General features: G+C 44.0%; 1 protein-coding gene across 1 annotated transcript in view; it reads right to left on the bottom strand.

Moving 5' to 3' along the window:
* Positions 1-4,791, bottom strand: part of SNX3 (sorting nexin 3) — a 322,699-nt gene extending 317,908 nt beyond the window's left edge. The window contains exon 1 of the mRNA XM_069606551.1: positions 4,483-4,791. Coding sequence (XP_069462652.1) covers positions 4,483-4,644 — 162 coding nt within the window. The 5' untranslated portion in view covers positions 4,645-4,791. The remainder of the gene's footprint in view (positions 1-4,482) is intronic.
* Between the last annotated feature and the right edge of the window lie 12,588 nt (positions 4,792-17,379).

Below are 17,379 nucleotides of genomic sequence, written 5' to 3'. Positions count from 1 at the left end.
CTCCCCAAAAAAACCACCATATGTATGGCGATATTTTTGGTGGGGATATTTTGTGGGAATACCGGTTTATATAAGGCCGAAGAGGTGGATACATGCTGCCAAGAGACCTTACTCACAGGGAACAGATGATAATAAGTTATTTGCATAGACCTTTTGCAAAAGCGCTTTACAAGAACATATTTACATACAGTATCACCCAACCAAAGTTGGTATTCGTTTATCAACCTCGGATAGGATGGAAGGCTGAGTTGGCCTTGCCAAGATTCAAACCTTCGACCTGCAGATCACAGCAGCGAGCGCTGAACCCGCTGAGCTACCTTACAGGCTTTATCGGATCGGGGGAAGAGATGCTCTGGACGCCCTTCTAGACCCACTGGAAGTCATTGCAGTCGTAAAGGCACTAAAAGCCCTCAAGGCTCTGGGGCCAGCCGCCCCTACAGTCCCCTTTTACAAAACATTACATCAATTATTGGTGGGTGCACTGGCCAGGTTATTCAACGTTATAAGGGAGGTGGGGGATCTTCCACCACCAATGAGCAAGGCCCACATATTACTAATCCGAAAGGCAGGTAAAGACCCCAGGAAATGTGCTTCATATAGACCAATCGCCCTTCCAAATTTGGGTAACGAAAATCTTCACGAAAGTTCTGTCACAAGGCTCAAGCAGCTTATCCACAAGCTTATAAATCCAGAATCTGGATTTGTGCTGGGAAGGGGGACAAAAAACAATTTGCAGAGTTCTCCATCTGGTTGACAAGGTTAATTGATCCCCGATCCACTCGCTGCTATTGGCGCTGGACACCGAGAAAGTGTTTGATAGAGTGGACTGGGGCTTTCTCAAACTCACGCTATCGAAATTTGGTCTAGGTCAGGGGGTGACCAGCATGATCTTGGACAATTACAAAAACTCAACAGCCTGAATAACAGTTAATGGGGAGTTGACAAGCCCGACCAAGATTACAAGGGGAACACGCCAAAGGTGCCCTCTGGCAGCCAGAAAAAGGGCTCACCCTAACATCTGGAGAGCCAGAACATAAGGTCCGTTTTTTCACTGATAATGTCATAGTTAAAATGACCCCTCCACCCACACCTCCTTAGCCCACCCGGAGGGAGAACTTCAAACCTTCCAGGATGTGTCAGCATTTAAGATTAAGACTACCAAACCAGACATGTTGACTATCAATGCACCCCCACCCCTGGCCAATTTCCCACTTTGTGTGGACAGAGAAAGGTAGAACATACTTGGGGGTCAGGGTCACAGCTCATTTTCACAGACTATATGAGGCCAACTACACAGTACTATGGGCAAAGATTGAGGAGGATCTGGTTCGATGGGGGAAAATTAGGCACATGTGATTTGGGAGGATTGCAATGGTTAAACTGAACATCCTGCCACGCCTCTTATACCTGTTCCCAGTGATCCCGATCCCAACTCTAAATAGAAACTCAAGGTATAGGAAAATAGACTCCTCAAGTTTGTTTGGGATGGAAGGGCCTCAAGAGTTAAAAAGAAAATAATGTATGTATCTAGGAGCAGACTGGCATTTCCAAGGCTCAAAAAAAACAAAACAAAAAGAAAAAGAAGAGAGAAAGATATCACACAGGAGGACCAGGAAGGGCATCTAGAACCTGTACCTGATCCCAGACGTTTTCATACACACAAAGTACAAGGCAATCATATTTGTTTATATTATTCAGAATCGAATAGCCTATATGACCCTCCAACCAATACTAACTGTCCCCACAGTGATGGACTTTTCCCCTAGACTGAGGTAATGACCTACCTGTCTAGGGTGAGGGGACCAAAGAGACTGACCGTCCTTAGGCTAAAGCTAAATGGTCATAGGCAACACTGTTGTGCAAAGGTATGCTTATAAAAGTTCTGGAAGCAACAAGTGCACAGATTGTGAGTTAATTTTTTAATGCTCCGTCTTCTTAACTCAAAAGTAAGGTTAAAATATCTCTACGATTCAGTCAAGGGTGACCAATTATTAACTGGATATCCCACTTTGTATCTGGTCGACCGGTTTCAGTGGATTATCTTGTTTATACCACTTTCTTAGGGACCTACGAAGCGAGTAGTATGAGTTTAACTGAGAATACCACCAAGCTGGTCATAGTTTCAAGGTTTGGGCTGTCTACTCTCAAGTTCTTCGGTATCTGCAGAGCGGTGGCTGTCTGTGGGGAGACAGAAAAACAACAGCAGTATTGGTGTTGAAGGTATTTTGTCTGAGGGCATATTTGTCAATTCTAGTATGGCACGAGTATATCAATGTAAAATGGATAGATGCGCTCATCCACTATTGTGGGCTGTTTCACTTAATAAGGGAGGGTGCTGCAGCCTGCATACGAGTCCTAGGTATATCACGTCAAGACCAGACATTCCTAAACAAGAACCTGAGGCGTGGCTGTAAGCCACATGATGCCTGCCATGCTTAGAGATGTCCAAAGCCACCACAACACTATTTTAAATGCTGACTTAATAGCATACCTCGTGGAAGCAGACTGACGCCAACTACTTTTAAACGTGTTTTTTTACAGGTTTCGATGAAACGTCAATAAGTGTGTGCTTTTTCTATAAGTCTTAAAATAAATTCATCAGCTTACTACCATACTGCCTATAACAATCATTGCAGCGATTTTGTCTCAGTGTTATATATGTGGCCCACGCCTTTCCTCCTCCTATGCGTAGAACAATGTAAACGGATTAGTAGTGTCAGCCACACTTAACATGGAAAATATGCCCTATACAAATTCAAAACATTTTATTATTTTTGAGGTTTTCTATAGCACCAACCAGGCCTGCATGGGCTTCTTAGCACTACACCAAAGTTAGCAACGTTCCGAGTGAAAAAAGTGTACAATTCTAGGCTGTGGTAATTGGGGACACAAATGGAATACAAGTAGGTTACTGACAAAACTGGTGTGCTTACTGCAAAACGGCATTGGTGTCCTCAGAGGGGAAAAAAAGCTGCTTGTTGTACCAATGGATAAAGTTTGGTATGTGATATCTAAAGCAAGCCCCACCACCGTCCGGTTTCACCGGCTAAAATCGTTTCAGGGGGTGTTCAGATCTGTGTACATTGTCGTGAAACAAATACTTTGTGCCCCGTTTCATTAGGCCTGCACTTCACAACTGAACACAGGGTTTAAGGATAGGAAACTAGTAAAATAAGTTGTAATTTTAATTTTTAAAAGGGTCGCAGATTAATTCTATATATTCAAACGTACTTCTGTTGCTTCACAGCCCATCACTTCACATTTTTCTTTTGATCATGTAAGCTTTTTTGTGCAGTGATGAGCAGACCAAAGGACCATTATGTTTAACAAAGTTTACAGACCTGGATGTTTTAATAAAACCCTGACGATTTCGTAAGAAGTCTGTTCAGAAAGCTGTACAACAATGTTGGAGATGAATTTTTGAATGCAGGCGAAGGGAGAAAAATCACAAATTCAAAGAATGTGTGGGTTGAGTATTGAAATGTGCACTGTTCTGTTAACCATTGACACTGAACTAATACATTCCAAATGACTAAACTGCTGACATCAGACAAAAAGCAGAGAATCTCCAACAGGGAGCAGCAAACACCCCTCCAGTCATGTGGCAGGAAGCAGGGTGGACTTCCTGCCCACAACTCCCGATAGGGTCTCTGCTAGGACACATCCTCTTTTGACAACTACACACACACACACACTTACAGTGCCCCTTTGGCTACCCTCGCCGACTGCAAACCCGTCCCAATGGAGTTGAAGCCGATCCATTAAAGAGAGACAGAACGGAATCTTGCCATCGAAACGTTCTAATGTTAAAAGTAAAAAATAGCAGTAAAGTCCACTTCTGAGTAGCGTGTGCTCCACCCAAGGACCATAACACTCTGACAAGTAATGAAGATCACTAACTTGACTGTGGCCTTTCCTGCACGGCAAAGACATTGTGCACAGGGTGGCCGCCTCAAATATAAACATACATCAAAATACGCATGTGAACAGAAAAACAATGTATTACTGAACAACACGACGAGTCGCATGTGTCCATTTTTAAACGGGAATTCCTTACAATGATCACCGATATCACCTGTTGAGCGATAACCCACCGACCCCTTGCCTCTTCTTTTCTACCCTACTAGTGACAACTACAGTATCTAGACCCCTCCAGCCTTTGTGTTTGCCCTAACCCTCTGCCTCATTTCACAAGGCGCCTGTACGCTCATCCTAGTGCACCCCAATAATGTGACCCTCCTACTATAAATGGGGTCTTAACGCTGCTCGTATCCCATCCTCCGCTTCGGGCCACCAACCTACAATACCTGCAGCCATACCCTCTCCCTGTACTCTCATTCGCCACGAATGGTGCCCTCGCCCCATTTGCAGGTGCCCTCATACCCCACTGCCCTTATTCAAATTCTCCCACTATGTGTAATCTCGTCCTTTATTTTAACATATCGGGAGTACCGCCACTCTTCACTCAACCGTCCTCCTCACCTTGAGACGAATCTCGTAGGTGGTGTAGCGGCCCCGGGCAACCCCCACGGTTTGAGGGCTTCCCACCTCGATCTCCAGGAAGTTGTTAGGTGGTCCGTAAGCATCGTTCAGGTTCTGCGGTTTGCTCGATAGGCGGCGGGTGTCTGCGATGGTCTCTGCCATGACTGCCGCAGCCCAGCTGCTCCACTCCTGCCTCTCCTGCACCCGGAATCCGCGCCTGCTGGTGCTGCGGAATCTGCGGCCTGTGCCCCTGCTGACTGATCCACTGACAGCGACAATGCGGAGGAACGCCTCCCACGGCTCTAGAGTCAGACTGGCATTTGGAAAGAGGAGCGGAGCGAGGGAACCCTGCTCGGACGTGCGCAAATTCGGCGTCCATCTTGGACTATCAATATTGCGAGTCCATTCTTTGGAAGGTGTGCGAATAAAGCGTTTACTAGTCATATATAACATATATTTTCAAAAGTACGCTGTTTGCATTATAACTTGCAAGTTTACATTGATTTTGTTTATCAAGAAATTCAAATATGTGAAAATATCTTGTTGAGTTCGCTATCACTATGGCTTGTAAAGGTTACTTCTGCATTTGATTAATTATTCAGTTTTTCAATAAACGGAGTTGTACGAGCTTTCACTCTGTTTCGTCAGCAGCCTGAAGTCTCATCAGCGGAATGGTAGCCCCTCGTACATGAATCTGTCAGGAAGGTCTTCCAGGGACCAAAGTCCCTTTTTTGTGTCTTTTAAGGTATGACAAGTCCTCAGCTATTCTTGCTCTTGCTCTGGGAGATGAGTCTTTCCTGGAGCGCTCCCGAAGACAATAGAGATCGTCTTCTAAACCGTGCCGAAAAACACTAAGGGCTCCAAATATATGCTTTGATATTCAAAAGGAGGCGAGATTCCAACACCCTGTTGTGGTTAACACACCCCATTAAATACAGTCAAGAGAAAAACAATCCAGGAAAATGCAAAATTTACGTTGTCCGTATTTGGGACTCACGCTTGCTGGAGACTAAAACAGGGAACATTGCTACCTCATTGGTCTATCTATATATCTATCCATATATATATTTGTGAAAGTGTGTTTGTATGTCCAGGGTTGGCTCCAATCCCATAAAAGTTGGTGTACTGAAATTTTGGCCCAAGGTCGGCATACCAGTCTCGGGTGTACTGGTGATAGTGAAATTTGACCAACCCCACCCATTCGCCTTGCACAGAATAAGAACCTGACCTTGATCATTACCGTTTACTATATAAGAGTTTTTAAATAGATCTTGGCGTTTCTTTCACCAACAGGCCTGTCTATTATCGCACAAGCAATAATCTGCTCTAAAGTGTATTATTGCAACTCATTATTTGTCGGTCTATCAAGAGCTTTTTGCCATAAGATTCAGGTTATCTTCAATAACACTGGCAGAATTGTCTTGAAACTTTCGGTCACATATCACCCCGCTCTGAGGCAACTGCACTGACTTCTAGTGGCCACAAGGATTATCTTTAAAATTACTACTTTGGTTCATAAACGTTTGTATGCCAATGCCCCTATCTACCAGGTGAAGAAATTGGTATCATACACCAATAACCGCCCGTGCTGTTCTCCATCGATCAATCAACTGGTTCCCCCTAGATATAAACTTAACTCTGCAGGGGGCAGCCAAGGCACAAATATCTCTTACATGTTACACTCTTTGCTTAGGCAGGAGTATGATATTGGGTGATTTAGGAAACTCTTGAAAACTGTGCTCTTCCAGAAGTTCCTCTCTAGTCAATTTGACTTTTTGGTAACGTCTTTTCAAAATTTCCCTTCCAGTCATAAGCGCTCACATACGTAAGGGTTTGAGTGTCTAAGTCAATATCAATATCCCACCGAATTAGCACCAATCTTTCGCAGTGCCAAATCATTGTGCACTTCTATCGACCTCAAACGGTCAAATACTTATTCTCAGTCACTTGTCCTTATCGCTCTGAGGTTATTCTCGCTCTCCACTAGACTGTTCCCTGCCGCCTTTAAATCTGCAATTGTCCTACCCCTTTGCAATACATTCTCTACTGACTCAAACGTTGCAGGGAGCTTCTGCCCAGTTTCCCTCCATATTCACAGGTCATTGAGCAGGTGGTTCTCAGCGGATCATTAATTACCTTGAGGATAATGGCATTGGAGATCCAGTTAAATCAGTTTTTCATAGTGAAAACTCCATATGACTGAATTATGCATGTCTCCAACTTTCTCTCTGATGCTCACCATTCAAAACTCTTTTCTATACTCATCCTTTTGGACCACTCTGCAGTTTTCGACATAGTCGACTAGTCCCTCTCTCCTCCTCACACTGGGGTTTCACAAATGTGGTCTTGCCTGGATTAGCCACTCCTTTAAAATCTCCTGGTACTCGCTAACCACTGACCCCACCCTTCTCCCTATTGGTGTCCCTGAAGGATCGGTCCTTGGACCTCTGTTCTTCACCCTCTATACCTCTGCCCTAGAAATACTTTTTCTTGTCCTTTGCCTTTCACTATCACCTCTTTACTGACAACACTTAAGTAATTTTCTCTTTTCCCTCCTTCACCCCAGCTATCTCGGAACGGATTACTGTCTCACTGTAATCCAACACTGGATGGCTTTCTGCTTCCTCATGCTGAACTCTTCAAAAACGGATGTCAACTTTTTCCTGGATTCCAATGCCACCCCTACCCTCTCTGCTCCTATCTACTTCCTGCCTGATCTTGTTGCTTCCTCGCCCAAGGCTTGCAAACTTGGGGTGTTTTTTTATAGACACCTCAGACTGTAACAAACACTACTACCATATCTACTACTCGTTTGAAACTTGTCATTTTCCTACCACTCTATGGAAAGTCTTATCTCCACCCTCATGTTCAGCATACTCGGCTACTGCTTGTGCCTACTCATTGGCCTTCCCCTATACTCCTTCTTCCCTCTAGACAAAGTCCTCAACTCCGTTACCTGTACTTTCTACAACCTACCCAAATCTTCCCTTACATCTACCTACCCACACTGTGCTTGTTGGCTCTCCATGTACAACCACTACATTTTTAAATTACTTCGCCTAGTGTACAAATCTATCAATGATTTTGCTCCTCAGTACCTGCCTGATTGTATCTCTGTCTACTTACCATCTCATCTCTTCTGCTCCTTCTCTGATCCCAACCTCTCTGCCCCATGCCTCCTCATGCTTCCGCTCTTTCTCCCTACTCACCCATTGGAACCCTCTGCCCATCAGAGGTATCAAGTAATATTATCCCCACCAAAAATATTGCCGTATATGTGGTCGTCGGGAACGGCCATAGGCAATATTTTTAGTGGGGATAATATTAGGGATTTTTGGGAGCAGGGGTTGCTGGGGTGTCCTCCGCTCCTTTTAAAATAATACAGGGGTTTCAGGGGTGTCCCCTGCAGGTTCCATGCCTTAATATCGCAGCAAAAATATGGCGATATTTTTACGGGGATATTAACACATGGAACCAATCAAAGCCAGTCTGACCATGGATCTCTTCAAAGTTTTGCTTAAACTTTACTTACTGGCCAAAGAGGGAGCTTTCCCTGCCCTGTGTCCCACCCACCGTAACTGACCCAACCACTCCCTCTAATGCTGCATACTAATTACATGTATATCTGTACGGTACTCCTCTTAAGTTTGAAGCAGTTCCCCTGTTTTGTAAATCATCAATTTCTTATATTTTTTGTTTTGTCATTGGTTTATGTCCCACTTTATTCACACTCTCATAAACTCGCTCAGACTTGTTCTCATCTCTGTGCTATTATACGGGCACCCTTCCGAGAAGGTCGCCACCATCTGTAATGTGTTATTGTAATTCATTTCTGGTCAAAATGTGCATCCTGTTCTTCAAATAAATACAAATACAAATTCTTTGTCTTGAAATAGCAGCCCATTGTCCATCTTTGTTAGTTTGCATTTTCCATGGGTTGCCAATTTCCTCTATAGCTTTGGAAGTAAGGTCTCTGTGCTGGTGGATTCTACTGTTTCTACCTCAGCATACCTGGATAAGTCCTGTACTTCTTAGGTCTGTATCACCTGGTAAGTAACAGAAATCTGCACTAATCCTTTCTCCGGACTGCAGATGGGCAGAGTGTGATCTGCCACACCAGTTGCCTCTCATGGGACACCGTTGCTAATAGTATCTCCTACCAGCTGATTAATTCCAGGGAACTGAATCTGATGATTGCTTGCTGTCCTTCATGGGTGAGATGTATGACGTTCATAGAGAGTGATATGGGAATGACACTTTGTGTGCTGTAAGCCTTATATAGACTTTGATAGTTACTTTCTCATGAATGGTGGCCATCACAGGAAGCAACGCCTTATGTTTTGGAGCCTGTGGTGTGCCTACTGAGCAATGTCTTCCATTACCTGACTGCAGGGTGAATGCATACATCCTTATCTGTTCTTTCAAGATTTTATCCATACGTAGTGCTTTGGGAAGCACCATTTCCTGCCCCATGTACATGTGTGCATTGGTGTCTTATGCGTTTGTTCAACCTGTGCAGTAGCTGGCCTCAGATGTTGGAACATGAAGTCTGCTGGTTTGTCAGAACCAGGGCAGTATTGCAGTTTGAGTTTGTAGCCTTACAACCGAAGAATTAACTTCTTGAACGTGGCCTGTGGCTAGTGTTTCAAAGTCATTGAAGAGATCTGTTGTGTGCAACCATACATTTGCTGAGGCTAGTGAAAGCCACCTGCTCCATTATACAATCCTTGGAGATGGTATATAGGGGATACCCCACAGTCCTCCCTAAATGCCAAAGGTCTAGGAGTAAGGGAGAAAAGTCATCCCAAAACCCCTTCTAAGTCTCCATTGTAATCCACCCCATTCCTTGCCAAGAAATCCCCATTTGGGGTTTGTAGGTTCAGGGGGAGAGGGACACACTGCAGGAGGTCAGAAACCAAACCTTACCTGCTAAGATCTTCAACACCAAAAGGGGGAATTTAGAAATACATCTCTCATAATGCCCTATTTCCTCAGATCAAAAAACCTGGAGTAGATCTGTGATTTTCCAAAGCAGAAAGGGAGGGGAAAAGGTACAGGATCCACCCAAAACATCCAGGGAGGTCAATTTGCTAAGGTCTGAAAAGTGTAATATCACACCAGCACACACCGTAAAAGATTCCTTGTGTTCAAACACTCTTACCTGCAGAGAGGGCAGCTCCCACATATATACACACGCAGGTCAGGAAACGGCTATAATAAATTTGACTTACCTTAAAATGGTGGAGAAATGGCCAACTCATGTAAAACACTTCCCTCACCTGGAGTAAAAAAGGGGCAGGGCTTACTCACATACGAAGGAGGTGGTCACAGGGAATCAGGGCCAGGGAAAACCAGAAAGAAACAGGACAACCAATCCGAGAGTATATGACCCCAACCAGAAAATGGCCTGTTTTGCACAGTTAGTGTGAAAGGAAACTGAAGTGCAGGCATGACTGGTATATCTGTGACAGAGGAAGGAGGAGTTTGGAAGATTTGTGATGGAGAGTTTGTTGGTGAGGGAGAGAAAGAGCTGCAGAGTTGTGGAAGATGGAGGAAACCAGGAAAGGTTGGTGTTGGAGGAGGGAAGGATGGGAAAGTGAGAGAACGATCATGGAGTAGAGAAGCATGTTTGTAAGGGAGAGGTTGGCTTGGTAGGAAGGACAGAGGAGGAGGAATGAGAAGGAAAGTTAACACTGAAGGAAGTTGACGGAGAGAAGTGGTGAAAGGAAGGAGGAATCCACTGGAGTCAGGGGATATTTGGAGACAGTGGGGGGCCAAAGAGGAGGAGGAAGACTGCAGAGAGGTATTTTATGACTCCTGACGAGTCATCACTGATCCCCAACCTAAAATCTCCTCGCATGTGACCAGGGGAAAGCATCAGCTACCTGACCCTGGCCTTGGCATTCTGAGGGTGGATCACATGGGAGGAGATGGCTGCCAAGGCAGAGTGGTGACTCCAGCATGAGAGAGGTAGTATTCTTCCCTTTCTTGTGAGGAAAATCCCTTAATTCCAGAGTATTTGATGGCACGTTGTCATTATTCAGAACCATTTAAATATAAAAATCTGAAAATGACTTTTTTCAAACAAAACTCTATAAATTCTTCATGTGTGAATGGTAAGCCTAGAACATAAATATCCAACACCTAATGTTTGGTGATTGCTCTCTAAGTAAAACTGTCCAACAATGTAACTTGAAATCATTTGAAACTTCCTTGGACTCCAAGTCCCAGCAAGGAGTCAATGTGGAAGGAATCTGACACCAAGTATAACATGCAGTCTAATTGTCAAGATCTAAGTCAGCTGCGCGGGACCATTAAACCTGGAAATCACCTGCGGCTGGCAGACCGTAGAAGGAGGAGAAAAGCTGAGAGTGCGCAAGCGGGAATAGAATCCAGAGGCAGAGGCAAACTCATGGTCACTGCTTTTGACACTCTCCTTCCTGAGGGCTACAAGATCCTCTCCAAGCCCAGGTGTAACTGGGCTGGAGGGGGAGTGGCCCTTGTCTACCCAGAATGGGTCCCTGTTTCCATCACACCCACTCAATTCTACTTCTATTTTGAATGTCTTGTCTGCAAGCTTTGCATCTCTCCCACCATCTTCCTCACTCTGCTTCCATCTACAGGCCTCCTGGGCCAATCCCCCCTTCCTTTTGGAATGGGTTGACCTCGCTCCTCTCTGCTGACCTCTTCCTCTAAACTTCTCCTCCTTGGAGACTTCAATATCCAGCTGGATTCTCGCGATGCGACCACTCTCACCAGTCTTCCCTCTAGCCCAACCCACTAAGCAGTGCATACCTTGGATGCGCTCATCACTGCTGATAGATCCCTCTCTAACCCTCTTTCCACTCCCCACTCCTGGTCTGACCATTCTCTCCTCTCCTCCCATCTGGAGCTCCTTGGCTCCCCGGCTATGCCTCTTCCCGCACTGCCAGTCTCCTTCTCCGTCATGCGACCGATGAAGCAAGTGTCCGTAGCTGCTTTTGCTGCCTCCTTCACTCCCCCGTCCCCTACCATTCACTCTCACACAAAACTCAGCGCTTGCTAACCTTCACCTCTTCATCTTCAACACTCTTGATATCCTTGCCCCTGCCATGAGGATCCGTATGAAGGCTGCCTCCGAGTGCAATAGTTATTATGATTCCGACTTAGCCTCGTTGAAACGCAAATGCAAAGCTGCAGAACGGAAGTGGCTGGCTTCTAGCACATCCTCTTACAACCCATATCCAATCCCGCATCTCAGGGGCCACTAACAACATGGCTGAACTTTTCAAAATCTGCAAGGAACTGGCCATTCCAACTGCAGTCTCCACTTCTCCTCTTCCGTCTCAGGCCCTCTGCACGGCGCTGGCCACGCATTTCACAACAAAAGCTCAGAACATCCTGTCCTCTCTCTCATCTATGCCCCTCCCTATTCCTCCTACCTGTAGACCTCCCCTTCCACCTATCTCCCTCACCCCTTCTCTCCTCTTTCTTACCCATAGCACTGGATGAGGTCACCAAGACAGTCTGCTCTATGAAAGTCTCCTCCAAACAGATGCTTTCCTGCTCCTCTAGAACTATCAAGGACAACATTGCCTCTCTCTCTCCCTCCTTGGCTGAGTTCTGTAACCACTCATTTGCCACTAGCTCCTTCCCTGCACCCCTCAAGCACTCCCTTGTGCACTTCCCATAATGAAAATGTCTGCGGACCCTTGCTGCCTGGCTAATTACCGCCCTAGCTCTACTACCCCCTTCTTGGTCAAACACCTGGAGAACTTGGTCATCTCCCAACTAATCCATCAGACTAAATCTATTGGCTGCCTCCAGTCTGGCTTCAGAGCAGCTAAAGGCACAGAAACCGCTCTCCTGAACACCCGTGATGACCTGCTCTCAAATTTTGACTCACACTCTATTTCCGCCCTCATTCTCCTCAATCTGTCCTCTGCCTTTGACACGGTCAATCATTCCCATCCTCATAAATTGACTCAGTGATACCCTGGGCATCACGGACTGGACACTGGATTGGTTAACCTCTTTCCTCTCAAATCGGCCCTCCCAAGTACAACTGGGCCCCTTTCTCTCCTCTTCCTCACTCTCGACTTGCGGCGTCCCTCAGGCCACTATCCTCTCCCCGTGGCGTTTCAACATTTACCTTGTCCCTCTTGCCCACTTGATCTCCACCTTCTCTCCTCATTTCCAGTGTTATGCTGACGACACACAGCTCTCCTTTAAAACCTCCTCCTCTTCCTCCTCTTCTTCCTCTCTCATTCCCGATTGTCTGACCGCTATTCAGGCATGGTGTGCTGCCAATGATCTCTGCCTTAACACCAGTAAGACTGATATCCTTTTCATTGGGATTCCTCCTCCCTCCTTCCCTCCTACTCTCTGACCGCGCTCCTTGGGCCCCTCCCCTCACCCTCGTGTGAGGCTAAAAACGTGGGTGTCATCTTCGACTCCTCTTTCTCCTTCTCACCACATATCGCTGACATTGCCAAGAAGGCCCACTATCAGCTTCACCTCCTCAGAGGCATTCTCCCTTTCCTCACCTTCCCCCAGAAACTCAACATCTCCAGAGCTCTGGTTCTCTCAAGGCTTGATTACTGAAATAACCTCTTCCTTAATCTGCCTCTTTCCTCTCTCCGCCCTCTTCAACTAATCCAGAATAGGACTGCAAGACTTATCCTTGGCCTCAAGCCCAGGGACTGCATCTCTCCAGCCCTAAAATCTCTCCACTGGCTCCCGGTGGCTGCAAGGATCAAATTCAATACCCTCTCTCTCCCTAAATACCTCCCGGCTAGAGTCCTTCCGTCCTCTAGCTCTAACTCTCTGCAGATCAGAAGTTTCTCCAGTCAGAGAGTGGGGGTAGAACTCTCTCATCGACAGGAGTCTATGTCTGAAATAGCCTCACAGCCTCTCTCTGACTTGACCAGATTTCCTTAAGTTTCAGAAGCTTCTCAAGACTTTCCTTTTCTCCTCTTCCTTCCCTCTCCCCCTTCCCTGCTAGTCTCCTCCTGCCACTATGGCTGGAGGCCTGCATCCCTTATGAGTCTCGCCGGGGTCAGGCCCTCCTTCGTCCAGTCTTCTCCTCTCACCCCTTCCTACCAGCACTTTCCCTCAGCACCCTTCCCTGACTAGCCTCATATGCTGGTCCCCCCCGCACTATTGACCCCTTCTCCTTCTCCCCCTGGGCCTAGCCCTCCTGGTCACCTCTTAGCACTTTCCCAGACGCTGGGCCCCCTCCCTCCAGCACTTCTCCACCCTTTGCCCTCTCCATCCCTTGTCCTCCCCTAACCACTCACTGTACACTTCTTGATACTGCACTTGCACGATACGAATGTCACAAGTAATAGTAGGACCGTTGCTGTTGTTTTTCTTCTCCTCCCCTCCCCCCCATGGTTTATCTTGTGGCATCTGGAAACCATTTCTGCTGTATAGGTGCCATACAAATGCTCAATAAATAAAATAAATAAATAAATATCATCTGACAAAACCAGCTTTGGTATAAAAATGTTGTCGCATAGAGAATGCAGGTACTACGAAGCAGTCTGTTTAACAGGTATACCCTTGTTCTGAAAACATTGTCTGGCTAAACCTTGGTCCAGCTTCATCACGAAAGAGGGTACTAAATTCCTACCAAGAGCTAGAAACAATAGCCACAAATGATCCCAACAGCCAGGACATTTAAAAAAAAGTATAAAAACAATGTTATGCCAGATGAGACAACTGGAAAATAGTCAGTCTCAACTTGTGAAGGAAGCCTAGTAAAAAATACCAAGCCCAGCCTAATTAATCATATAAAGTTATTGTTTAAATCTCCACAACATAGAGAACCTTATTACATGGCCCTACTACAACTTTTCAACCCTTGGAGAAAAGAAGAAGAATTATTAGGGGACCATGACTCATTTGAAGCTGCATTCAAGGCAAATGAAAGCAGTATTACAAATGTCAATTTTAAACAGTACACGCAAACGTTGGACAATGAACACCAACAAAAGGAAGAAATTGAAGCTCTACTAGATAAAGACACTCCTGAAGGCAGTCAACCTTCTCTTACAGGAAGCCAATGGCCACTTGGAGAACCACTCATTCTAAATGAAGCAGAAATAGCCATGACTGAAGTAGAAAACACCATGTATCGATCTAAATAATCTGTAGAAGACTTGTCAGTGCTCAAATCACAGCTAAATGATGAACAACACACATAGAAGTCACTGTAGAAATTGAAAATGGACCTAAACATGAAACTAAAACTGTAGCTGTACAAAATGATAAACGCCTGCTCTTGTATGTAAGTGGTGAAGCTGGTTCTAGCAAAACCTTCTTAATTAAAATAATCAGCAAATGTGTACAAGTCTTAACAAACAACAACCTTTCAGCTGTTGTAACAGCCCCCACAGTTCTAGCTGCCTACAACATCAGAGGTGTAACTTTACACCAAATACTTCTCCTCCCAGTAGACCACCAAAGCAAATTAAACTACTTCAAAGTATCAGCAGAAGCTGCTACTGAAGTATGCAGAATTGTGAAACAAATGAAATCCTCCTGGTTGATGAAGTAAGCATGGTTTCCATCCTCATGCTGGCTTTAATTCATCTCAGAATGCAAGAAGTCCTAAAAACCGACTACGAAGAACTGTTTGGAGGAACACATGTTATTGTTTTCGGAGACCTCTGCAGTTAACACCAGTAAAAGGTCAACCCATTTTCAAAACATTAGGACACAAGCAATGCCGGAATACACTCAGCAGCATTGGCAATGTAAATCTCTGGCAACATTTTCCCTACAGAGAACTAACTCAAAACAGATCTAGCCTATAATAACAGTTTAAAATGAATTAGAACTGGTATGTTTACTAAACATGCAAAATCCATCTTAAAAACTAGAGTTTTTTTTTATTTTTTATTGATATAGTTGAATTTAATCAACTTTTCAATACAAAACTTTACAGTTTAAAACAATCATAGTAAAGAAAATATAAAACAAATCTAACACAGTTGAAATTCAAAAGAAAAGGAATATTTCTAGTTACACAGTTAATAGAATAAGAATATTGATTGCACCGAAATTGAATTATTTTACAAATTTAAAAATAATAAAGGAGTGACAAGCGCAAATACATGAAGAAGGACTGGAAGCTAAAGAATGGCTGTTACTTCAACCAGAATTTTTTCCATCCAATATAACATTTGCTATTCAACTTGCCAAGATGATTCTTTACAACAATTACTTTAGATTTCAAGGTCAATATTATTTACAGATATCAGGAACTTCAATGGGGGCAGCCACGGCCCCGGCATATGCAAATACTTTTATGTTTTATTTTGAAACTCAGCATGTTCTAAAAAATCCAAGATGGTCAGACAAACTGATAATGTGGCGACGTTATATTGATGACGTTTTTGCAATATGGACAGGCACAACAGAAGAATTGGGAAGTTTCATTGTATACCTGAATTCATGTAACAGCCGTATTAAGTTTACCCTTGAAATTGGAACACCGGCAGTACATTTCCTAGATACAAAGATCTACCCAGAAAATGGGAAATTGCAAACAACGGTTTACAGGAAACCCACTGATGTGAATAACAGTCTATTCTTCATGAGTTATCACCCTCAACACCTGAAAAACAATTTACCTCTAGGCCAATTGCAAAGACTCAAACGGATTGTCTCAAATGAAAATACATATGCGGAAGCAGACAGAGAATTGATTCTACGATTTGAAGAGAGAGGATTCCCAGAAAAAATTCTAACAGAAGCTAAAGAGAAGTGCCAATTAAAAAACAGATCAGATCTTCTGATTCAAAAAACTAAACAAGACAAGGATAATCCTCCACTGATCTACCTGTCACAATACTCCACAAAAAGTACACAAATTAAAAGGATATTGCATAAAAATTGGAAAATTACTAGATTGGACCCACAACTCCCAAAACCACCGCTAATGGCCTACACAAGAGGAAGAAATTTACGGGATTCATTGGTAAAGGCAGAGAGAATAGTACAACACAACAACGGTTATTGTTGAAACCAAAAAAAGGAACATTTCCATGTTTAAACTGTAGCCAGTGTAACAATGTCCAAAAACGTCCAATAATCAGACATCCATACACAGGTCAGAAGATCAATTTACAACACTTTGCCACCTGCGAGAACAAATGTGTAATATATGGACTAATTTGCCCATGTGGCAAATATTACGTTGACCAGACGCTGAGACGGGTGAAAGACCGCATCTCGGAACATAAGTCTAACATAAGAACAGGAAATTTGAAGTCACCGGTTACAAGACATTTTAGAGATCACAAACATACAATTTCACAACTCAAATTTGTTCTTCTTGAAATCATTACACGACCAGCCAGAGGAGGGAACCTACAACAAATCCTATCCCGTAGAGAAATGTTCTGGGTACACAAATTAGATGCCTTAGAACCTAGAGGCATGAATGAAGAGTATTCTCTGACTGTATTCTTATGAAAAGCAACAATGAAATAGTGAGATGACTAGCACGTATTGCTGTGGAAAACGTTGATTGATGTTCCCTTGAATTTTCCCTTGTTATCAATATTTGTTTTTTATACCTGCCTTTATATTCATTTTCATATTGTTGTATAAGTAATAATCAAGGTGAAATGATGCGGAATAATGGAAAGACAGCTTATTAAACTGCACATTGGTGAAACAAAATGAACAATTAAAATGTGTTGAGATACCATTCAGTATAAAAGACTATAATTCCCAGAATTCCACACCATCAGATGGAATACCTCTATATACACTATTAGATATAGATACCTCTTGACTACAAATAAACACATGCCCGCAAGTGCTTGTAGACATATCCACTCGTTGAACATTATTATTCCCAACAGCTAGATGTTTTTAACCACACGAGTTTAATGTGGGACAAAG

The sequence above is a fragment of the Ambystoma mexicanum genome, chromosome 4p (genome assembly GCF_040938575.1).
Source record: "Ambystoma mexicanum isolate Mex_15411 chromosome 4p, UKY_AmexF1_1, whole genome shotgun sequence".
In the NCBI taxonomy this organism is placed as follows: Eukaryota; Metazoa; Chordata; class Amphibia; order Caudata; family Ambystomatidae; genus Ambystoma; species Ambystoma mexicanum.
This window is presented reverse-complemented; position numbering and strand designations above follow the sequence as displayed.